This window comes from Accipiter gentilis, chromosome 16 (genome assembly GCF_929443795.1).
Source record: "Accipiter gentilis chromosome 16, bAccGen1.1, whole genome shotgun sequence".
In the NCBI taxonomy this organism is placed as follows: Eukaryota; Metazoa; Chordata; class Aves; order Accipitriformes; family Accipitridae; genus Astur; species Astur gentilis.
In genome coordinates, this window is record NC_064895.1 from 13,370,588 (window position 1) to 13,396,673 (window position 26,086).

At 35.1% G+C, this 26,086-nt stretch overlaps 1 protein-coding gene across 3 annotated transcripts in view; it reads right to left on the minus strand.

The window, feature by feature from the left end:
* Window positions 1–5,222: 5,222 nt before the first annotated feature.
* Window positions 5,223–26,086, minus strand: part of KIDINS220 (kinase D interacting substrate 220) — an 86,388-nt gene continuing 65,524 nt past the window's right edge. The window contains exons 24-30 of one of the 3 annotated variants that reach the window (XM_049818747.1): window positions 25,484–25,710; window positions 20,740–20,850; window positions 19,813–19,869; window positions 12,972–13,118; window positions 11,079–11,177; window positions 9,677–9,925; window positions 5,223–7,644 (exon numbers count right to left, since the gene is read on the minus strand). In XM_049818747.1, coding sequence (XP_049674704.1) covers window positions 6,373–7,644; window positions 9,677–9,925; window positions 11,079–11,177; window positions 12,972–13,118; window positions 19,813–19,869; window positions 20,740–20,850; window positions 25,484–25,710 — 2,162 coding nt within the window. In that variant the 3' untranslated portion in view covers window positions 5,223–6,372. The remainder of the gene's footprint in view (window positions 7,645–9,676; window positions 9,926–11,078; window positions 11,178–12,971; window positions 13,119–19,812; window positions 19,870–20,739; window positions 20,851–25,483; window positions 25,711–26,086) is intronic. The other 2 variants (XM_049818748.1, XM_049818750.1) reach the window with 2 other exon arrangements.

The following is a 26,086-nucleotide window of genomic DNA, read 5'->3' on the forward strand; positions in this document are numbered from 1 at the left end:
AAAAAGGGAAAGCAAATGTATTTAGTCCCAAACGCCAAAGGCATTGAAAGTTAGAATCTTAACTTTTTTCCAAAAGGAGATGACCACAAACAGGCTGCAAGGTTCACAGTCAAATAGGAAACATAAAGAGGATGGAAAACAAAAATGCTGAGCGATGACAGAGAGCTAACTTAATAGCAATCTTCAGTTTAGATTTCAGGACTTCTCATGGTTTAAATGAACATAAAGGGGGCCTCTGATATCAACAGAAGTCCAACTTGACTGGCAGATGAAAGCTCAGGACTCAATTCTTGACTCTCCTAGAAAATATGCATAATTCTATATTCTACCATTGCTGAGGTGGGAAAGGATTCTTCTGGTGTCCAAAATGAGGCTAGCAAAATTTTGCTGCCTCTCAAAAGTACTATGACAAATTCAGAAAGATTTTAAGGTGCCATGATATGTAAACAGATTCAAGAATATGTATTGCCTCTAGCCAAGCACAAACCTTCATATTACTTCAGAGAGGAGAAATATTAAAACCCAAAAGAGTTAAATCTCTGCTGATTGCTTCCCTGTAGTTTAATTAGTGAGGAAAGGCAGTAAGGCATCACAGAATTTCCATTTTAGTTTTACTGTTCAGCACAGTCAGTATTTTATGCCTGTTTTTTTATTTCTAGGTTCCAGGGACACATAGAAACCATTCAAACCTTTTGTTTTCTATCATGAGAAATCCTGGACACAAATAAAATCTTATAATGGACCACTATTATTCCTCTCCTCCCCTTTCCTTTCATAAACAATAAAAACACTGTACTCAAGTAAGGACATACAGACACTCTGGTTTACTTACAAAGATAATTCTGCAGTCCAGGTTACTTCTATAAGAAGCAATGAGGATACATGGTAACGTACTCAGAAGACTTGAAACAGGGCAGAACCCTGTACACTGTGCTACGTAGTGGCAACACTAAGAATTCACATAACAAAAAGTATGCTCTGTTGCTAGAATCCCATCTTTAAAAGAAATATACACTAACTCTCAAATACAACCTTTTATTACACAAAACCTCTCACCTATTTTTTTTTCCTAGAAAAGACCATGTTCTGAAATATTCCAAGGGTTTTTTTTTCCTTCCACTTCAGAAGAAGGTGACCCTAAAATATGATAAACTAAGAGAAGGAAATTGGCCAACAGCATTTCTTTTAGAAGTTTATCCAGTGCCACTATCATAACAAAACATGCTTTGGAGAAAACCCAACACCTTTTAATGCTTTTTAAGGCCCAAACATTTGGTGTTGTGAGTATCAGTCTTATTAAGGAACTACATCGCTTATGACTGAGAAAACATTGCTAAAAAACCTGTAGCTCTGAGTCTTTCTGGAAGATGAGGCATTAATTTCTGAAACAAAACTTAACTAATATACTAAGTCCATCACAGGAGTCAGACCTGCAAATGAAAATACAAATGTTAGACTTGAAGCTCAATAAAAAAAGAAAACCTCCTCTACCATTAGCCTTATGTTTTACCACAAAATAACTGAATCATTACAGTGCCAGAAGCTGTGCTAAGTTGCAACAAATACACACCTCTATTACAGAATTCCATGTGAAGACTTTAACAAAACAATCATAAGCAACCTAAGCATAAGATCAATAAGCCAAGAAACATGCTACAGAAAAAAAATAATCAGCTATTCATCAGCTTTAAATTGCATTTTGACTTCTATAACCTGCTTCCATTTGTTAAACAAAGGGCAGAACATACTGCATAGTCAGCTTGCATGACAGACACCTTTAATGAAAAAGTTATCCAGATGTTAAACAGCTAAAATAATCTTTTTAACACTGTCTGATAAGTCTCCATGTGCCAATCAGTCTTCAGAAAACTCTAGTTCTCTTGGAAACATAAAGTATAAATAATATCAAACCATATTATTAAAATTTTTGAGCAACCACTTCCCTACTTTTTTTTAGTCCTTTTTTTTAAAATTCAGAAACCTGTGAGAACATGTTGAACTCATGAAACTGTTCTGTATTCCCACGGAGAAAGATTTCAAGTAAAATTATCCCCACCCCACCCTTATACTGATAAAATGGGCTGTAATAAAGATAACCAAAATCTAGAAAATATAATGCACAAGGCTAACAGAAAACTGTGTAAGGTTAGTACAGTCTTTCCAGTCTTCTCTGCTTAACTGGAATTTAAATTTTGTTCCAACTTCTCCCCACTACAACTATTATTTGGCACAGAAAAGACCAAAATCCTCACAGCAGGCTTTATCTCACACTAATTAGCACACTGTATTTCTCCCACGTGTCTGAAAATTCACTACTAGGTATTAACACTTCTATTTTACCATAACTGTGGCTTTCAGTTAAGAGACCTCAAATATTCAGGTATTATTTTATTTGGCAATTTCTTAGTAATGTATTTAGAAACTTAAATAAACCTGTCACAGACGATAAAGCTATCTAGCATCAAGGCTATGGGGTACAACATGCTGGACTATGGATAACTAGGATGCTATTGGGATCCTCTGCCTGTGTGTCTCGTGGCTGTACAAAGAACTTCCCACATTCTTACCATGAGGCCCAGAAAGCTTCTCACGAGAGTTGCAAAAGGTAAAAAACAGGCTCCAAGGATTCTGTGGACAGAATTGAACAGCTGAACCCCAGACCACAAGAGAAACCACCTATTTTCAACCTACTGTATAAACCCCTGCTTAGTGTGTCCCAGGAAAGTTTCCCAAAGATTACATAAAGAAAAAATAAGAGAAGAAACAAAAAAAGTAACAGCTTTTGAAAAGAAAACTTAAGAAAGCTAAGGACTAAAAACTTACTAACACCACATATATATGCTGCTGCATAGACAAAGTCATATAGAGTGATCAGATATCCCAAACTGACCAGGACAGGCACAAAATGGAAACCTTATTCCACAATCTCCAAGAATTTTACTAGACCATTATTTTGTTGCAAGTTTTTTAAGTGGGACGTAAGAATTTCCCTCTCCCCCTTCATCATAAACTGCAATCCTGGAAAAAGCTGGCAAATAGCCACAAGAATTTCACATAAATCCTGGAATGTTACTTGCATCCAATTTTTCCGTTAAAAAATGATTTATTTTCACCCTACTATGCAAACATATCCAGGCATCAGAACACAAGGACAAGCCAAACTGTACTTTTCAGTTTCAGTTAGGCAAAGAAGTCATGGTTTCAAGTTCCTGTAGTGTTCAGTCATCCAAAATTAAGAGTGGATACATAAACTCTCATTACAAGAGTTCTGGAATGTGGTGAGTACCAGAAATAAGTTTGCAGTTGTCTTACTGTTTTATATTTTTCATTCATTTCCATTCTCTATGGAACTCTTGGGTTCCATGATTCCCACAAGTCACAGAGCTAACATTTAATACTTCAACACTGGAAATAGTTTATGGTTTCTTAACTCCAAGAATTGTGCAACAAACTAAGCAAGCTTGTAACCATAGCAACTGTGGTAGAGAAAAAAACCAAGTTTCAGCCATGAAACTGCCGTGTATTTCTAATTCTTGCAAATGGTATTCTTTCATATTCCACATGTAAAAAATTCATTAAACATGTACAGTAACTAACATATATATGTATTATGTACTAAAAGACACTTCTTACTACTGTGCTGTATTAAGTACTCCATTTCTCTCTCCTCTTTTCCTCTATCTCTTTACCAGAGTACTATACTTTTTTCTGTTTGCTTATGAAAACCTGTATCAAAAAATTAAAAAGATGCTTCAATAGAGAAGAAAAATGCACTCTGTCTAGTTATTTTTATGCAAGTAGATTCTAAGTGTCAGTTATATTTACTACCCTATTAACAAACAGCTTTTGTAGCATACTGTCCTTGGAACTGGCTATGAAGCATTCATATTTTGCTGATTCTAGGAAGTTTGCTAAATAACAAGCCCATGAACACATCTGTTTATATAAACTACAGCATGCATTACTATATAATGCAGTTAAAGCAGTTAAAGGAAGCAGGACTGAACCACTGTTTGGAACTGAAATGATTTTAGGTACCCATATGCCAGGAGGGGCATGGATCTACATACCCAGAGTATTACATTAAGCCCTGTACAACCTTACACAGACACTTTGTAACTATTGTTTCTTAGTGATGGTAAGCAGTTACACTGGTATTAATGAATACAAGATAGAAACACTGAAAAGTTCTGAACTCAACTACCTATTTCATCTCAATTTTGGTATTTTATGAAGACTTGGGGGATAAAACTTTCAGGAAGAAAAAAAATAATCTCAAAGCCGTATGAAAATTTAAAATTCATCCATTTGGATTATTTGAGGACTTTAACAGACAAAATGATTTGAAATAACTGGTAACTGTCATCAATACTGTCAATATGTCTAAATGAAGAAGGCTACATTTCTTGTCCTCTCTTACAAAACAATGCTTATCTTTCTGTAAAAAGTTTTCATATCCCCAAAATTCCAGAAAGTGATGGGGTTTTTTGGTTTTTTTTTTGTTTGTTTGTTTTTAAATAGGAAGAACCTAAACCAAAAAACTGTTTCCAAAGATTCAGCAAAATATCATGCAACTACACAGGCTTTGGGAGCTTCCTATTTTGTTTTGGGAGGCTTTTTGGTTCAACTAATAATTTTTCTAATATATAAAGATATGTGCACACAAGTTCCCAGTACTTCTGTAATACCCCGATGAGTAAGTTTTAATTCAATCAAATAACACACCAATTTAACAGAATACAGAAACGTAGAGAACACATCTCTAGTCCTGTAAGTATGCGACATCCATGGAATGAAAAAATAAAAGAGCCTAGATAAAGCCAGTTTTTCTCTGTTGACTCTGGCATAGAAAAGCATCCTCTTGATTTGGATAACAAAGGCCATGACCACATGTCCCACTGGAGGCATCTGTTTGGAGATGCACTACGACAGAAACAAAGCTGTGCAGAACTACCTGCACATGTTAACTGCCACAAAGAGCAGGATTACTGCTTTGGACTAGCAGGAGGTGGTCACATCTCTGCAGCTCGCAGCACTTCCTTTAGAAATGCCTGCTTTGGCAATATCATTTAGCAAATGTATTTTTATACTTGATGCTTATTTAGTATTGTATTAATAACAATATTGTTTTAATGCATTCTTTTTAAATAAGCCATGAAGTACTGTAACCAAAACAACATGGATGTAACACTTTTATCAAATGAAGAAACAAAATACTGCAACAAAAAGAAATTTGGACACAAACCCAACATGCCAATTTATTTTTTATTCTCTTTGTACTACCAGAGTCTAGTTTGAACAATTCTTCCTCAGAAACATGCAGGTTTCACTGGACAGTACAAGTATTTGCTACAATGACATTCAGGTACATTATTTAGATGATACAAAAATCTTCAAACACTGTACTTCAGAAATAACGAAGCTGGTACACAGATCTGACGAGATTCCAAAAAGTATGCATTATTTTTAAAATGGCAAACACTGCTTATTTTTCTTTCCATAAGCAAATGATAAACACTGTACCAAGGAAAGATCATGCACAGCAACAGATACTCCATAAGTTCAGACATCCCATTCATACTTTATCCTTACGATATTTTAATGTAGCTCAGGTGGTTGCATCTATTTAGACCAGTGAATGTAAAATTATGTACCTATAATAAATAATGGATCCACTAAATCAATGATAAGGTATTACCTTATAAATAACTGCCAATTCCAATGACACATCATGACAACGTTCCTTACAAACCTTATCAACACTCTACCCAAAGTTCACAAAGTCAACAGCAATTACCGAACATACAGAGAGTAAAAGTGTACATAGAGCCAAATAGGTATCTTAACACTCCAAATTTCAACATACGCAATATATGTTCCACACATTAATCCACTAATTAACGCAAAGTTTGATAAGGGTGTCACAGGTTGTGATATTTAATCTTCTGGCATCTCTTACATCAAATGACAAAGATGCACAGTCTTTACTTGCAAGTATGCAGACGTAACTGGAATGTTTAGAAGGGATAAGTAATACATATCCCAACAGAAAAATAAAATCACATCGTAATTTTAATAATTAGACCATACTTACTTCTGTAACATCTGCCCCGACCAAACCTTTGCACAGTGTCTTAAAAAAGAACTGGTTTTCCATGATGACAAATACTGCTTTCATATGTGGGGAAGGTCTGAAGTAATTTGCTTCTTGTAAAAATTACTACTTCTCTCCAAAAAAATGACTGAAAATAATCTAGACCTTCTATTAAAATACTGAAAGCTTAAACTACAGAGCTTCACGTAACAACACACTGAAAGAATTCCAAGCAAGCTAGAATTCATGGGCACACTCTGTTTCAACCTGGCTGCTTTTTACAGGATACTCTCTCTTTCTTCTCCAAAACCAGCCCCTTCAGAGGCTGTAACAGTGTGGAGCTCTGAGGAATCTTTTGAAAGCCTGGTATAACTTGAACGCTGGCTCCGCTTGTGAGCGACGCTCTTCAGATTCTCATTCTGAACAGCAGTTGAACTGGAACCTGAGCCAGGGTGCAGGATAATTTGAGGTGAATCTCTAATACCTTGTATTTCTTCAAAATTTTGATTAGCTCGGTTGTTTGGAGCACTGTTATTATTTAAGGTTACTGTACTAGGGGTTCTATTTAAATTATAGACTTTCTGGCAAGCTGGCCAGCTCTCTTCTGGGCTACTTGCTATCAAGCTGCTTTCAGAAGGGCTTTTCTTATCTTCTGAGCAAATAGACATGCGAACCACAGCTGGATCTTGAAGGCCACTAAGGCTGTGTGGAATTCCTCTCTTTCCACTGTGACTATCATCTTCAAGCTCAATGAGATTTGCCTTTTCAAGCTGTGAATCATCTGCACCTTCATTATGGAGGGAATGATTTGGAGAACTTTCGTTGGATCTTACACCAGAGTCAGATGAATCTTTTTTATCCAAAAGAGCATCTGTCAAATACTCCTTTGCTTTAATGAAGGTTCTAATAGGTTCAGATCCATGTTCTGGAGATTTGGGCTGCTTCTCTATTTTGCCATCTGTTTTCTTATCTTTACCTTCCTTAAGAAGAGGAGTGTTATCTGATTCCTCAGTTCCTGACTCATCTTCATCACTTGGAAGTTTCTGATACCGGAGAGTAACTCCCTTAAGCTTTAAATCTGCAGCCTGGAAAATACTTGTTCTTTCCGAAGACTTCTTTCCTGGGAGAAGCTTGGAACCAGACTGATCAGATTTTTCATCTTCTTCAGTAATAGGATCCAAAGGAGATGCATCATTAGTAGAAACACCTGAAGTACTGTAATCAACAACATCATTCCTCTTCAGCAAGAAGGACTTTCTTCCATCATCTTGTTTCTGTTCACCATCTTTTCCTTTTTCCTGTTCTGCACTGGAATGCAAGGAACCCCCTGATGTACTCTGCCCCATATAGAAAGCACTTGAGCTATGAGGGGAGGACCTACCACTTACTGTAGCAGAATTAGCACCTCCTTCTAACTGTGACATTTGAGCAATATACTCTCTATATGCATCTCTGTATTCCGCCTGCACCTTGTCAGTAAGCTTTGAGATTTCAATACTAGAATCTTGAGAGTTAAGACTTGAAAGACTTGGAGTTCTACGAGTTTGTGACTGGGGGGGAAAAAAAAAAAAAAAAGAAAAAAAGAAAAAGAGAGAGAACAGTTAAATGAACTACTTATTTTGGCTTTCACTAACCTTTTTAAATTAAATAAAGCATCAAGTATGTGCTTAAATGAATTTTTTTGTTGTGAATAGATTATGCAAGTGAAATTGTCAATGCTATAATTAAAATATGCTTACTAGAATCATATATATGCAATCACACACATTCACTAAACTTACGAAGTATTCCTATTGTTGGTCCCCATAGCATAAGTTTTCCACAAACCAGGACACTTAATCATATAGATATAACCTCTTGGTCCATCCTTCTCTTTCTCACTCTCTATTTTTCTTTTCTCCCTTCCCTCCATCTTTTTCCTGCTCTTATACACATCCTTCTTAACTTTCTTGTTTCTGTTCATCATCTTTCCTTTTTCTTGTTCTACACTGGAATGCAATGCAAACCAATGTGTTTCTTTCCTTCTCAGAAGATGCTCATAATCCCCCCAGCAAGCAACAGACACAAGATCTGCAGGTTCCATTATTCCGTCTACATGACTAAACAAGTATTACTGACAACTTTTCATAAGATCAATAATGTTGTATATACACTAGAATATTGGGGAACAGCTGAACATGATTAACTACAGAAAAATCATGTTTAAGTGAATTCTATGTGCCATGACACCTAAGCAATTCAATGTCCAAAGCAAAATGTAAGAATCTCAGAAATAGTTAACACTTGATTATTTATGCATATTCACTACTATTTATCCGTACTTAACAGCAGCTATGGTTCCCCACCACCAAGAGAAGTATTTAATTTTATTGTGTATTTCCAGGAGTACTCCTCCTTTTCACAGAGAAGCAGCAATATTCTTTTTTAATCAATATTGACTTTAAAAATTCCAAAAGGCAAATTGTAATGTTTTCTTAAGGACAAACTACCTTTCTCATTCTTTTTATTTAACTTCAGATAACTATATGGGCATCAGAAGCACTATTTATATAAACTCGCATTTTAAAGAATGTTTTAAAAAAGATTTTCTTGTACTTCTTTCTGTGTTTCTGACACAAAAACAACGTAACAAATGTGAGTCATGCCACTTCACTTTTGAAAAACATACATTGATACTCCATTGCTGGAAATAGGTAAGGGTAATCAGGATCCTACAAACACACACAAGCATGCACGCACACACAGAGAAATATCTGGGGTAGAAATCTATCTCTGGGATATATATCCCAAGCCTCTTTTCAGTAGCAATTCTGAATATTAAATGTATCACCTATAGCTAGTAATTTGGGGTATTTTCCTATTTTGATGCACCTTCCAGATTTTGTAAATTAGACTTCTAAAACCAGAGATGAGAAAGCTGCTAAATGTTTGGATTTTGGTGGGTTTTTTTGTTTGGTTTGTTTTTTAATTGTAATCACTATTTAGGTTATCAACTGATTTGTCTCATTTCTTAAAAAGGACAAAAGAAAATCACACACTTTGGGTGATTTCATAAGATACAAAAGAAAATTGACCATAACCTATGGCAGAAACCGTAGTTAGAGAAGAATGTCAGCTCAGGAGCCTGTGAATAGATTATGCATTGTCAGGACAAGGCTCTTGATGTCATGAAGCACTGCAGTTGTCTGTTTTAAAAAACCTAACAAACTATCAGTAATCCTTTGAATAGCATAACATCTGGCTAGCACATAGCTAAAACATTTCATTCACAAAGTCTGAATACTACGATAAACAGAAATCTTGAAGGATACCACCCTAAGCAAGATGAGAAAGGCAAGATAGCTTTAATTTTTTTCTCTTGAAGAGTGATTACTCAGATGAATAGTTTTCAGATGGCAAAGACTTTGACTTGGAGAGTGTGATCAGTTTACATCTCTGCAAAACTGGTCTTTGCCAAGACTGAGAACTGAAACTACATGAACTGTCACAGTAGACTTATTTCTTGACCTCTCTGTATCCAATAATGGAAAAAACCTTTTACCATACAGGTAAGCAAGCAGAATACATTTCTCTATTGAATACCTGCCAACTTAAGTTACTATGGCGTTGAGGAGCTTCATCAAGACCAATTGTGTTGAGTTCTTCAAAGCTGAAGTTAAGTGTGTAGGGAGCTTGACCAGAAAGACCTGTAAGCTCAGTGTGAGGCAACTCAGTGTTATGCCCAGGACGACGAGTAAGCTCACTATGAGGAACTGTGGTAGTAACATGCTCAGTCGTTCCACGAGGATCTTCCTGTACAGCCTGATTTTCTGAATTTCTCATTTCAAGTATCTTAATACACAAAAAAGACAATATAAGTATAATTATATAAATAGAAGAAGTTCTCAAAATTGTTAAAGAAGGATTTTATTAAAAATAGGAACAAGGACCTCACAATGGTAAAAGTGTACTTGCACGTGTGGTTGTGATCATGGAAAAGTATGAAAAAAAAAATCTGTTCACAGACTAGTGCATTCATTGTCTTTACTGCAAATCACATTTTACTATTTAAGATTTTTTTTTTAATTTACTGATTATTATTACTGCTAAAACCTTAAAAGAACTCATATACCACAAAACACTTAAATTCTTGTAAAACTAAATAAGCGATAAATTACAAATTTAAAAGCAAAACCAAACACTTCTGTTTTATAGTTTAATCAACCTGAATGTAACAATAAATCTCATCATGCAATTCTCAGTGTTTTCAAGACTGATTTAGCAGTTCAGAGACGTACTGTAATTTTCAGAAAGAAAACTGGCAATATACTAAAAATACTTAGGAGAAAACAGAGTTCTCTGTGATGCATATCCCTCACTGTAAAACTGTCATTTACTCTCAAACCAGGAGGAGGGAAATGGGGGAAATAAAGTATCTATATATATGCTTCAATAATAGTAGTCAATGCAGCACTCTCGCATTATACAAGTATGTGCCAATCCAATAGTGTACATTTATCTCATTGGCTTGATTTTTAGTTTAAGTTCCTTTAAAAATTATGCTTATGCAATTGTGTGCCATGCATCTCTTACAGCCTGGCTGTCCACTTCCTCGCACTAACATACTTTGAACTCCCTGACTAACTTTTAACAGAAGAACAGAGGCTTCAAAGAAGAATTAAGTTCTGACAATTTCATTAAAATAGGCAAATTTAAAAAGGGAAAAGGGAACCCATACAGGAAAAACAGATCTTACAAAAAGAGGAGGCAAAACTTCAGAATTCACAATCAATTAAGATGCAAATCCACAGGCAATGAGTTCTTCATTAAAGTGCTCAAGACAAAAAGACAAAGTAACAAAATAATAAATGCATGCATGTTTTAAGACAATACTTATCATCTTAAACATGATGATAACAAGAAGGCAACAGGAAAGAAAAAAGATAAGGTTCATAATGAAAAAGACTAATTTATGATGACCTGAATACTGAAGAGAAAGTCTTACCATGCTCCTGAACAGGTGCCAGTCACCAAAATTCATATTCATTTCTTTTTTCAGTTCATCAATGTTGCACTGAGCCAAGACACGGCCATTTATATTTGCCTAAAACAACAGAACTAAATAATGTAAGTCACCAATACAAGACTTATGGTCTGGCAGTAACAGACTAAAAAGGTAATTAAAATTGGATATACTGATGGGGACTACTAGTGAAATTCCCCAACACCACTCTTAAATCCAATCCTATATAATAAACATGTGTTTTTTATAAAAGAATATTTATTGATGATTGCTGATGGACAAGAAGAACCTACATGTCATGAAAAACATGAAAACATTAAACCCATCAAAAATGTATATATGAAAGGCAATATGATTCTGTTCTATAAACAGACTTAAGGAAACAACATATCAGTGGTAGAAAATTTCACATATGATAAATCACATTCATCTGACTAGATTTCTCAGACTCAGAACAAAAATGGACTGTGGATGCCTAAGTATCTGATAATAATCAGACAATTAAGTGCCAGGCAACCTATGACACCTGGCTTAAGGCATCTAACATCAAGTACTACCTCCATCAAGTTCCCTCCCTGCATAAATACAGGCCTATCACCAGAAATACCTGGGGACAGAAGACTGGACTTCTTTCTAATTTTCATCATAATTCAAAGATCAACATAGAAGTGTCTAAACACCATCTATATTCCAGGAAGGTGATTCCATATGTTAGGGATGTTTTTATAGTGCTTAACTTCCAGCAGCACCAAATTCAATACAGAACCATTCTCATTACATAATAATGAGAGGTGTTTCTCTTTATACCATGTATCAGTGGGTAGACAGAATGTAAAAGGGGAACTACGTCTTGGGAGAGTAGCCACAAAATGGAAGACCCAAGTTGAGAGCTCTGCTCAGTGTGAGGGATCTCAGTGGTTTTGTTCCCATATCCCAGCAGATGGTCTTAATCAAACCAGGACAAAGACCAGGCTGAGCCATTTTCATTCTTTCTTTTGACATGATATCACTTGTAATAAGAAGTGCAAGAATATAAATAAGAGGAATCTCATTAGAGATAATGGATGAGCATATTCTTTTAGCACTCTAGAGCCACTGAAGCAACTGGAATTTTTTGCAGCTACACTTACTGAGCTGCAATCTGACATCCTACTTCTTGCTGTAAGGAACATTGCTGAAGCTTCTATGAAAAACCTGTCTCTTAATCCTCAAATCAACATCCTCATTGTATTTTTTAAGATATGATAGGTACCGGCCCAAAGTGAGGTCAGCAAAAACATTCACTAATGACAACCTTCGTATTTTTTCCATACTTTCTTTGTAAAAGGAGCTTGTGGAACAGTGAAAAAAAAATGAAGACAAAAATTATTCTGTGCTAATGTCTCAGAGAAAAGACCAGTAACAGAAAAATGTACAGTGGCCTTTTTCTGAATATGTGGAATGTGATAAGACAGAAATGGAACCATCTTCACCACTCATTTACAACAGAAGAGATGTGCCAATTTCTCAAAGGGGAAAAAAAAAAGCCAGGAAATATTTCTACCTGGATATAGAACACATTTGCAACCCTATTTATCTACACATGGCGATTTTGAAAATGTGTTTCTTGCTTCTTTTCTCAAAATAACCAGTCTCATCAGCATTTATATTTCTGAGTCTGTATTTCCTTTTTGAGACAGAGCGTTTTCTCTGAAAAATATATGCTTGCATTAAAATGTCCTCCAAACTTAGCACACATAGAAGTTAGGATGTTGTTTTGACATATCTGATATGTTTCAGTAAACATTTCAGAGAAAAGAGACAACTAAATATTTCCTTTTCCTTGTGTATCTCGATGTTTAGGTACTAAATACATAAATGAAATTCAGCTGATACCTTTCTTATAGTTGCAGAGTACTGAGGTAGCATGCTCTGGTCCAGACCATCTATCTGCTTTAGCTTCTCACACACAGCTTCCACACTCATTGTGCTCAGAAACACATGTGATACTCCTGCAGTTGATCCTGTGCCTGCTCCTGCTCCCTGTAAGAAGTAAGAAAACGTGCACATAAGATTTGTTCAAATACTCAGTACACCCAGAATTTCACAATGTACACTAACACAAATCAAGCTGTGTTCAACTACATTTTAAAATTAAGATAGGAGAGTAAGAATGTAGAGGTATTTTAAATTGCTATCAGAATATCTATATATTGGTAAACATTTATTATAGGTATTTATATGAGAAAAAAATACAGCAACTTGAGTGCTGCCTATGTGAGAAAAGAACTCTCTTAAATAACGTTATTTAAGAAAAGCAACATAAAAATCAGAAATATTAAGTACGGGTTAATCTATTTCAAATGCACCTTTACTTAGAGTTTTCCCCCAATTTTAGCAGTTAGTTTGGTTTGGTTTTTTTTTTTTGTTTTGTTTTTGTTTTTTTGTTTGTTTGGGTTTTTTGTTTTGTTTTTTTTTTTTGGGTTTTTTTTTTTTTTTTTTTTTTTTTTTTTTTTTGGTGGTTTTTGTTGTTGTTGTTGGTTTTGGTTTTTTTTTTTTAAATAACGCAGACACAACTTAGATTTTCCTGTCTTAAAATCTCCTGGTTTACTATCAGACAAAGATGACCTAAAACGTAACTCCTGAATTATTTGGGTTCATTGGGTAATTTTAGCAACATCTGTCCATTTTCCAGAGGTTCCTTCAGCTCCATGTATGCAAGATCAGCCATGGGGCTGTGTACCACAGTACAGAAACACAGAGCAGCACTGCCACTGCACTCCAAGATACTATGAGGATGCTTCATGTATCTCAAACCTTGGCAAGATTTAGGTAGAAATTATTCACAACTCAGATCTGTAACACAGAAGTTGTCCTGTTAATGTTGCCAGTTACGGGAATTACAAAGAAAGCATGGAAAAACAAAACAAATGCATCTGCAGGTAGTCAGTATACTAAGACAGTATGTTCTCAGAAAAAACTACGTTCTCCCTGGATGGGGACCTATGCATTAAGTAGGAGCAAAGTGCAAAGCTCTAAACAGTTATGATAGTGAATCCAAATTCCTAAAAGCAAAATAAGAACCAGTTCTATCAGCTATGAAATACTTGTATGCCTGCCTTCCTCCTGGGAGGGAGGTTGCATCCTCCCCTTTTTCTCAATGCGAAGTTTTGAGTTCAAGCACTGTAGGCCATGCACCAAGCAAAGCTTATTTTGGGAGAATGCAAAAGAGCCTCTAAAGTTTCAGAGCTCATCATCACATGCATAAACCCTGGGATGTAGAAGTGCATCTTGAATATCCAGAGTTCAGTCAATCAAATTTGACTACATTCCTCAAATCACCACTGAAGACTGTTTTTATACTTGTGATACTTTTTTTCCATTTTCATTTAATTACTTCAAAGTTATTTAATCTTTCAGAATTAATATAAAGTAACAGACCCAAATATATTGCTTATGAAAACCAAGGATTATCACACAGAATGGCATTAACCATATCTGAATTATCTAAACTGGGATATTTAAGAAGAATTTATTCAACTATTCATTCCAAGGTAGCAAGCCAAAACCCCATTATCTACTACCATTTAACCTCAGAGTTATTTCTAACTTATTATTATTGGAGATATCCTAATCTGGGGAAGTAGGCACGCTCCCCACCTAAGCTACTCTGAGTTTCAAAGTATAGATGCTATTACATGTAATTCCCCCCAAGTTCTCTGCCAGATGTGAAATAGACTTAAAACTGGCAAACTATCAACTTCACTCAAGAACACTACAGGAGGTTGCGAGGAATCTAAGCCTAGCAGTTCGCACGCTTGCTTGAAAACAGAGCTGGGGCACTAACCTTTGTTCCCTTGACCTTTTTTTTTTTGTTTTTTTTTAACGTGATGTCAACTGGACACTAAAGAAGCAAAAGACATACCCCATTTTGTGGTTGGCAGTCTACCTAAATTATTGCACGTAAATTAAGCATTATAATTCCTCTGCAGTCTAGGTACCTAACTTAGGGGCTTGGTATTCCTTCTGAATACAAGACAGTTACTTTTCAGATTCTGGAATGTTTCCCTAATTAGGTGCCTACAATACCTAATTAGTTATCATATTAGGCATCTAAAGGAGGAAATTTAGGTTTTAATCTAGTCTGATTTTTAGCACAGCTAAAATCTTTATCTTGTTAAGGATGTAAGCCAACGATCAAATTGATGAAGATGACAGCAAGAAGCTTCATCCATAGACTGTTTATCATACACTTCTTTTATGTACATCTCTATTTTTCCTCTTTAAAAAAATCACCTTGAGTTTTTCTTCAGAATACCAGTTTTGTCTATTATTTCCCCATAAACACACTATTTACTATTGGTATGAGTTAGATAATACATCAATAAAGAAAAGGTATTAAGTTAATTAAAATCTTAATTATTTTTTGAAAAAAAGCTTATCAATTAAAATAAAAGAAACTGTTATAGCCAAATTACATTGTGGCACTACTAAAATAAATGATACCCAAGTAATGTGTGTGAGCAATCACTTTTGTTCTCTGAATTGATTAAATACATTATCTATCATGTATCTATAAATAAATGAAGAAAATTTTTAAACACTTCTAATTTAACAGTTCTTCTTCAAATCAAAAATTTTTTTAACAATCAAGAACAAGTCACTTGTTCTGCATGCATTGAGTTAGTTTAGAAACTCTTCTTTCTGTGTATAAAGAAAAATACAGAAAAGCACTAAAATATTTAGACTATTTTTGTTAAACTGTGAACTGTTTGAAATAGATGCATATTAATCCAAATCATTCTTTATAAAAAGCACTCTCCAAAGAATAAGTAATGAAACAGCTTTAGGGATATTGTCATCATGTAAGTGAATTAAAACTGTACTTAAACTGACACATTTTTCTGCCTTAGTGGTTTTGTTAGAGATGCTTAGAGAACATTAGTCTGAAAAGTATTTGCCATGCAAAAGCTAAAAGCAGCTTGTCAAAACAAACCTCAAGGCTAGTAATGAGCATTAGTTTACAGACAGCCCAGCATGAAGCGCCAGTATTATAGCTTCTGAAATGACTCTGAAATAAGTGAATGATAATTCACAGAAAGTGGCTGTACCTGTCTGTTTTTGTTTAACCCAGACTTACATGACTTTGAGAAAAGGACAAAACAGAATGAAAAGAAACAGCAGCTTAAGTGACATCAGAAAGGCTGAACATACATATGACATGCTTTGAATTAAACAGAGGAAATCAGTGTTAGGACAGAAATAGGGTATTTACATAACGTGATGAAACTTTTAAGATAGACCTTCAGAATATACATTTCATACATGCTATACAAATACTACACCCTATGAGCAGACCACTCTGTTTTGCACTTGTAAAAAAGTGACACTTGCTTTATTTTGTTTGCATAAAAGTTTTACATTATGTTTCTGATGGAAAATCCTGCTGTTAACCAAGCATTCTCCGCCTACTTCAAGATCAGGTTATACCAACTAATGTATCTCAAGTAACTTCGAAACCTTGTATCTGAGCACATATTCCCACCCCTGTCCCCAAAAAGCAAACCACCACCACCCACAGAACTGAAAAGGTACTTCTTTTAAGAACAAATATCCAAAGCACAAAAATGCTACATAAAAGCACCTGGAAAATCCATATAAGAAAACTCCCATGCCACACACTTTCATTCATGCTCAAACTTCTGAAAAGCACTTCCAGTTTCTTAAAGAGTACTGTATGTTTATCTACACTACAAGCTCTGGGCCACGTTAGTTCTCATTCAAAGCACACAGACTGCATCCTAAGGTATTATATATTCAGTGCAGTATGAAAAAAGTATTTGAACAAAGTAATTATACTGCAACAAGCTGCATCCTAACAAGTCATAATTAACAATGCAAACTAAAGCACACAAGTTTATGACAGATAACCACTGCTAATGCTAGTTTGATTTCTAACACAATAGGGGATTCTACGAACAGATACTGGTAACACTACAATCCAGTGATACTCTTCAGAAGAGCACTCTAGAAGCTTCTGCAGTTCCTGTCAGAAATAACCATCTGTGCAGTAAAATCAGCAGAAATGCACATTTGCCTCCATCACAGATGTGCAAAGGTTGACATCTTAAGTCAAGCCTCTTTTCATTAGAGATTTAAACCAATACCCTAAAATGTGCAATGCATCTTCATATTGATACAACTACATAGATGGTATTTGTAAACTTACCGGTTTGACATCTATGTTTTGATCCATTCAGTAAAGAACAGTAAACTATAGTCTGAGATAGACAAGTTTTATCATCAGCAATAGAATCCAAACATAGAAGGTGGCAGAAGTCAAATTATTGATACAGGATGACTGCTCTCAAAATACTTCTGATTTCCACTAAGCTAGCCTAGACTTACACTGATTTTACCAAGACTAATGATTAGGATCTGAAATTTCAGAACTTGGTCAACTCCAGTGTCAGAATGACAACAACGGCAGGGCCTTAACTACCTCACATAACAGCCTCAACATAGCTCTGCCAACTCATGCAATGGGTAGCAATGATGACCTGTGTAAAAAAAATTAATACTCCCAAAGAAACTGGGTTTTGCCCTGTAAGACTTAGAACATTCAAAAGAATGATTATTCTCCTATTTTATGCAGATTGAAAATTGCAACATTTCTGGCTCCTTGCCAGATCTGCATGAAAGATAATTTTGATTCTACATGCTGCTCTTGTTTTCAATCATCAATCAAACCAGTTACACATCTTGGTGTTCATTAATTACTTTGTACATTTTTTTAGTTTATTTCATTACTTTGCATGCACCAATACATTTAATAAGTAAAAGCTGTATCATTTATATAGTGGCAATCAGCCATCAGTTAAGAGCTACCTAAATAGCTGGATGAAATTATTGTACCCCATCAGCTCTGGACAGTTGCAGTACCTAAAACAAATATAATACTGTTTCCTTTCAAAGAAATTTCAATAAAGTCTACAAAAGAAGTGTTTTTAGAATAGATGAAACCCTGATGAGATATCCTGTCAGGCACACACTCTTCTTTACCAAGAGGGTGGTCAAACACTGGAATAGGCTTCCTAGAGAGGTGGTCAATGCCCCAAGGCTGTCAGTGTTTAAGAGGCATTTGGACAATGCCCTCAGGAACATGCTTTAACTTTTGGTCAGCCCTGAAGTGGTCAGGCAGTTGGACTAGATGATGGTTGTAGGTCCCTTCCAACTGAAATAGTCTGTTCTATTCTAATACCATACCCTGACTAACAACATTCTCACAAACTACCCAAGTGATTTTAAAAAATTCAAAATTTTAGATTTACACTGTAGGTTAAATATTGCTAAGTCTTAGTAAAGTGTATGATCTGATGTGTTGTACTACACAGATTCATAATAGTATAAATTAAACTCAAAAATAGATCTAAAAATCCTCCATTATCATTATTTCAAACAAAGTTTCTTTTTAATGTTTGAACTCCTGTATTTTCTTACTATAGCCAAAAGACTACATAATTTACATGAGTCATTGCTCCTTGAAACTGCAGCCTATGTGCGCTTAAGGTACAGACTCAGAGCAGCAAGCAGAAGAGAACCAGGTTCAGGTTTGCTGCTGGAGCAAATTCACTACTTTGCCCTGAGACTAAATCCCACTTCTCCAGTCCCATGTCCCTTCTCACAGTCACAGATATACACATACTTCAGCCATCACTCTACTGCTCAAATCTCCTTACTTTTTCTTCTTGCACTGACAAGCTGCAAAGGACTGGGAATAGAATGGGTTACTGAGATAAGGAATCAAACACAGGGGAGGCAACAGCATGTCCAAAAATGTACTACGAGTAAAACTTAGTCCAAAGTTATCCCTTCACACAAGGTAGCTAATGACCTGGAAGAGAGAACTTTAGAGTAGATTTTCTATTGCACTGCCCATACATGGGTGCTCAGTGAAGGTTATGTGCAGTTAAATACAGTTCTGGAATTTGTGGGGAGTTTTCTTCATTGCACAACAATGGAAAGACATTTTTACAATGATTTACTAGAAGAAAAAATAACTGAGATGAAACTATAACTGTTGCCAACAACTATTGGCAGCAAGTATTAAGAGAATTATGACAGCTGTATTAACCTCTTCACTTTGATAATAAATCATGATTTTCCATTGATTCCCACAGTTAGATTTAAAACAGAAACCCATAAAGAAGACATCTTTATGTGAATATTTAGGATAAAACAACATAGATGTTAGCTTACGATACAATAAGCTTACTACCAGCAATTTATTTTTTTTTAAGTTTCTATCGAAGGTTGCTTTATACTGTGTTAACTGCAATAGCTTTATGTTCACCAACTAAAGAAGTATGGATCAGGTGAGAGAGCTGACTAAAGCAGAAAAAAACACAGTTGCTTCATTCTAAAATCTAAGCACCAAATGACTAGCTGTCATTCTTCACTCTGTTTAACCACCACAACAGCCTTTTTACTGAAAGCTCACTATAGCTACTGAGAAAGGCAAGGGGAAGACTACAGGGGAAAATATAATACATCTTATAAGTGAAATATTAGCTCTTAAAATTCATTCACGAACTACATTAGTTTTCAACTACTCCATTTGCCCACCAAAGCCACTGATGCAGTGTTAGTGAACTGCAGTTATGATTAATGCAGACTCATTACTGCTGAAAAAGCAATGAGATGCTAAAATTTCCACACCACATGACTACTCATTTACCATTGAGGGGTCTGTGGATGAAGGAAGCCCCTCATCAGCATCCTCCTTGATAACATCCTAACAACAACAAAATATTATGGTTTGGGTAAAATGATCAAGGGCTTAACAAAAAATATGAAGTAAACAATGAGTGAGAACGATCTTGTAATAATACGTAACTCAACAGAAACACATTTGTTTTCCTTAAGTGATTAAAGATTTTACCACCTTTTAATAGCTTTGCTTATTGTACCAATATCCTAGAAATATACTGATTGACAAGTGAGTCTTTTACTTTTTTAAGCTTCCCTTAGTTCTTAATTCCATTTGAACAGCCATCTGTCAGTAAAATAAGTACTGTTAAATAGGAATTTTATTATTCTATAGGAAGCTAGAAAAGTCTGCTCGTTTTTCCTTTTCAATGGGTAAATAAAGTGGAATTATATGTACTTACAAAACCAAGCTATAACTGAGGCATACTTAAGATAAAATGTATTTTGTTTTAAGTATTTAAAACATTCCTTTTAACTTTTTACTTTGCCCTTCCAATTTCTAGTATTCTCTACAACATTAAAGGTTGTCATTTTATCTTATAAAATTTGAATATAAATTTACAAGTAGCAGTCTTTCTTACAGTATTACACTATATCAATTTCTTTACTGTAGTATAGCTAGCATTTTCATTAAAATATTTTCTTGCCAATATTACAGGTCACACTCCTCTATCTTGAGACCTGGACATTAGAATTGGTTTTCCTCTCTAAGTAATTTCTAAAGTTAAAACAAAATACATTTTATATTACATGTTAATAACACCTTTGCTTTAACTATTTGTAATATAGAGCTTGTACTTGTCTAATAGTGAATCATCATTAATAACCTTCATTTTCATTGCTCACTATAATTATTGTCTAGGTTAGTATTTGAATTATCCTTCAAAATACTTACTAGGCCATTGTTCTGATCTCTGGACAAACTCGTTTTTAGTGGTGGACGTGAGATGAGATGAGAACTGCCAGGGTAATACCTTGGCATGTAAAGATATGGGGCAAAGAATGGCTATGGGAAAAAAAAACGTAACAAAAAAGGGACAAACAATTACATAAATCAAAATGTAATAATAAAATAAAACTTATTTCAACAAAACACACCCTCTAGTTGAGTTTCATAAAGTGAAAAATAGCAGTTACTAATAGCTTGCTTTACTTTTTGCATTGAACAGAATTCAGTCAAAAGCTCTGGAGTGAGTTCTTCAAAATCCCTCAGCGCCAATGGGTGCTCTCACATGGTATTCTGGAGGAACAGAGTTGGAGTGGTTTTGGTAGCTACACTCTAACACCTGTTCTGAGTATGGGAAAAGGATAATTTAAGGATAATTCTGATAATTTCACTCTCTCAGACCTGCTAAGCCCAAAACTGGATGCTCAGTAAAACTTAGAATGTTTCATAATATTGAAGACAACTGTACCAAAAGAAAAAAAAGGTGATGCATAATAGCATCACTAGAACTTCACGTATTTGTGGTAACCAATCTGAAGGCCTCCACAAATACTAGATTTTATAAATCTATAAATAGATTTTTATAGCAGACAATATTTGAGCTTTGTTTTGTTGGAAATACATCAATGCATGTTGTTCAATACAAATACCATTTTAAAGGACAATGTTAATTATCATAAACCAAATATCAGAATATCTTTTAAAAACAGAAATACTTTTTTCCCCTCCATAAATATCAATTAACTCTAATAATGATTTTTATAACCAGGTTCCTTTTTATACTTTTTTACTAACGATTTTCAAGAAAATAAACACTATCCAAGTTTCCAAATGTCTTATCAACACAGCAGTGTAAAGGGTCTAAATGAGGCTTTTAATAAAGCCTATTCTAGAAGATACAGAGATCTCAAAATTACAAATATAATTCCAGCAGTGGACTCCAATCTTTCAAATTTTAAAATCAACTGTAAAAACACATTCCCTGAAATTCACATGCTACCCACTGGCACACAACAAAACCTCTGTGTGTGTGTATGCACAAGCATGCATTTAGTAGTCATGAACCTTACAACTGGCAATGCAGTTAGGAAGTAGAAACTGCTTTTCCAATATTGTGAAATTTTGTTTTGACCTATCTGTGAATTTGAGTTAGGTTTTGAAATAAAGATTTTCATCTCCATATCAATTCTCTTTTAACGCAATGTAATGGAAAGCAATAGAGCCTTTAGACTTTAAGAAAGCAGAATTACAGTCCTCATTGCTTTCAATTCATTACCCAGTTCTTAAAAACAAATACACAGAAATCTCAAAATCATGGCTGCATTACAAATTTCTGATGTTTCCATACAGAGCATTTAAAAAATTGTACTACACAGCTATTTAACAGAACAGAACATACTATTTGGTTTGTGTTCCTGCACATGACAAGATTCTGAGTAGTCTACTGCACCAAATTCAGCACAGAGTAAATAATTTTACGACCCAATGGCCAATATATGAAGGAGGAGTAAAATTTGTTGAAGTATTCCACTTTGGATTTGTCTATAAGGACTAAAAAACCCCTCTGCATTCAGAAGCAGCTGTAAATGAACTGAGAAATTAAAGTTTAAATCCTGTGTACATCAATTACTTAGATGGCATATGCTACAACTTTGAGTAATTTCTGAAAAACAGAAATGGTTCCATATTCATAGCTGCTAGATGTAGTCTTTGCACACTCTTTCACACAATTACCACAAAAAGTTCATACGCTCTTCCAACATATGAAGTGACATGATATTCATTGTAACCGTTAGTCTAACTGTAGAAGTTTGGTTTGGTTTAAATAGGTAGGAGAAAAAACACCTAGCCTTTGCTTTACATTTATTGGTTAGTATAGGATGAGACAGAAAATTCACTGATCTAAAACTATTTCACTGTCATAAGGCACAGATTCTATGGTATTTTCTGAAAATGAAACTCTCTTCAAAAAAGTTCATGTTATTTCTGGAATAATTAAATGCCTAAGTTTTCCACTAACAGCTTAAACCACGTGGTACACCCCCAAGCATGCAATGCTTAATGATCATACTGCATTCAAGTGCCTAGCTCTCACTGCAAAGTCTATCCTCTGAAATAGAGAGTAAGCACCTGTTTGCTGGTTTCAAGTCATCAAACTACAAAGCAATGAAAAAAACCTGTCCAATAAGGCAATTATCTCACAGTTCTTTCATAATTTCTAATTATGCCTTGAGCCCACTTCAGCTACTCCACTGCTTCCAAGCCATGGGATTAATTCTCCATTATACGCTTGAACTCTACAGCCTCAATCTTCATCTGAAGTACGGTAATACCAATATCATGAAAACATGAGAACAACATAGATAAATGTTGGGCATAAACCAGCATAGAGCTGTTCTCCAAGTTTGCAGACAGCCTATAAAGCATAAGTGTAGTGTTTATTGTTTTTCCAAGATATCAAACAATTTGCTCCTCTTCTGCAAAAAAAAAAGTCTTCACATACCATGATTTCTAGTTCCCTCCTAGGAAATTCCAATTAGGCTTGCCTACTGCTCTAACCTTCCCCAGAAGAAACATGATCTCCATAATGTTCCATCATAGCAGCGATTTTGAGAAGCTGAACTTGAATCCAACTTGTAGCCAGGCCATTAGACAGTAGTAAAATGTACACATCCAGCATAGTCCTATACTGAGAGCCAAAGCACCAAGGTGAAGAGCTGCTAAATGGGACTATAATCTTTCCTTTACAGCTATACAGAGGAAGAATGGGGTTTTAAACCAAAAATGAATAGATTATGTCACTGGAAGTTCAAGGTCCGTAACATAGGAGCATCTAAAGAACAAAGCAGAAATGCACTTAATAAAACAAATTGTATTTCCTAAAAAAAAAAAAAAAAAAAAAAAAAAAAAAAAAAAAGTGGTTTTTTCCCCCAACAGCTCAAGGGCTTTTTTTCTTAAGCACAAACGAATCCCTAAAGACTGCAGGACAGGAACTATTTACTGGTCTGAATAAGGCACCTATCCCTAAACCTTAGGGTGGTTTTGCATAAAATTAGGGCATTTCCACAGAAGCATTTGAACCCATTGTGTTGCGTCATACAGGTACTCAAGACCTCTCTCAGAAACTTCTGCTGGGGGGAGCCTATTCTTCAGTTGCTGCTCTTTTTTTAAACACCATTCTTACAAAAACCTGAGAAGTGAAGTATGATTACAAATGCTGAAGGAAACAGCCTTTCAGTCTAAATTTTCTACAATTATAAGGTTCTCATCACTTACCTCAGTATGTGGTGTCCATGACAGCACCTTTGGGACTCCAAAGTAATGAATATAGCCCTTTGTCAATATTTGAAAGTGTGAAACACTAAAAACAATTATACCTTTGAAGGGCAGTACAAAATTCCAGAAAGAAAGGTCAAACCAGAAGTATTTTAGTCTTCAGCAGGCAAAAAAGTAAGCATGCCTGTAAGCCTGTGTATGCACTTAATACAAATGAAAAAATAAACTGATTGTAAGAACAGCTTATGACTCACCAATAATTGCTTTTGTAATGCTTATTAGAGCCAAAACCAATACAAGTTTCAACTGTATATCACCCCACACTTTAAACCTTGTCATGTACAGTAACACAGACACAAAAACAGGGCTTCCAAATAAACACCTACTTTAACAAAGCTGAGCTAGTATCAGCATGAAGATTCATGTGACAAGCTATTATCAGTGCTGGACTACTTCAAAGTATATGTCATTTTAAGTTATTTTTGACAAAACAGTATACTGTCACTGTATTGAGGGTATACAAGAATAATGTTAGAACAAATAAAAAGTTCTATGCTATGTGTACTCTTTTCTGTCTTGGTTAACAAACACTGATTTAGGAATAACTCAATTTTCTTTCCAGCTTATTGGCTTAAACATTTACCTACAGTCACATCTGCTTAAAGTTGAGGCCATTTCCTGTACATAGAAGTAAGCTATGACTTACACCAGCTTCTAGGTTTTTTTTTCCTGATAATACTTCAGAGAAAAAAAAGAGTAAAAAATAAAGTTTAAAAATACTGAATATATCCCACAAAAATAGAAAATGTAGATTTGATCTGACTATACAGTGAAGTACTTCATTCAATTTTCAAGTGAGCCATGCCCAGGACTATGCTCCCTGAGGCCCACAAATAGCTGAAAAATATCTTTCATGCAATTTATGTTAATTCCTTTAAACTAGTGCAACACCAGTTTAGGGAAAAGATCCCAGAATAACTTTAAAAAGAGACAAAAGGGAAGACAGACGTACATTCTTGTCATGTAGGTCCCCACTTGATTTTCTGTATGTTTTAACCAAAGTCACCAAGAAAAAGCCAGGATCCCTTCCAATGTCTGTGAGCAAGCATGTGAACGATTGAGCAGAGTTTACCTCACAAAAAATAAAATAAAAAAAATCCTGCAATATTCTACAATTGAGCAGTGTGTCAAAATGATTTGACCTTTTTTTCCCCTTGGGTAATTTGTTTTTCTGATACAATTTACCACATTTCTCCCCCAGACTACACTGCCTGAACATTACTGTGAAATTTACCAATTTGTGGACTTTTCTACATTCCTAACAAAACTTGCATGTGTCTTTTAATATTTTATAGATGACATCTGCAACATTACCAGGTTAAATCAGAAGAATGTTAACTGGTTCTCGATTATTTACCCGATTGTAAAATGGATGCTGAGGTCCTGTCATACCACTATAGTAACTGCTATGAGGTTGTGGTGATAAAACTCCACTATTGAAAGGCCCATTGAAAGAGGTTGTAGAAGAGCAAGCTGATGAAGGCTGACTGAACAGAGACGTTGCTCTAGCAGGTGCCTCGTGTAAAGGCAACGTGGGGTAAGGAAGTCCTCCAATATTCATTTGATCCCTTGCAGCACGAACGTCTGAAAAATAAAAAGGTAAAAAAGAATGAGATTTTGCTTGAAATATTTGAAAAAGTTTTCATTTGTTTGCCAATTCATTACAGTACATTTTTGTGTGTTTAGCTCCAATCAGAACTCATCAAGTAGAATGTCAAATGTCACTTTCAGCTGCATTCAGCTTATTTCTCTTGAGGATCACATATACACAGGAGTCTTTAGGAGAGTTAGGACAATTTACTGCATAAATTTATGTAGCATATTAAATGCCTCTAAACATTCTCTCTCAGAAAGAACAAGTTACAAATCCCAACCCAAATGGGAAGAAATGCAGGAATACGTCACACCAAGTATGTCTCTGATGGTAAGTATGTCTGATGTGATAGTCAGACCTGTACCA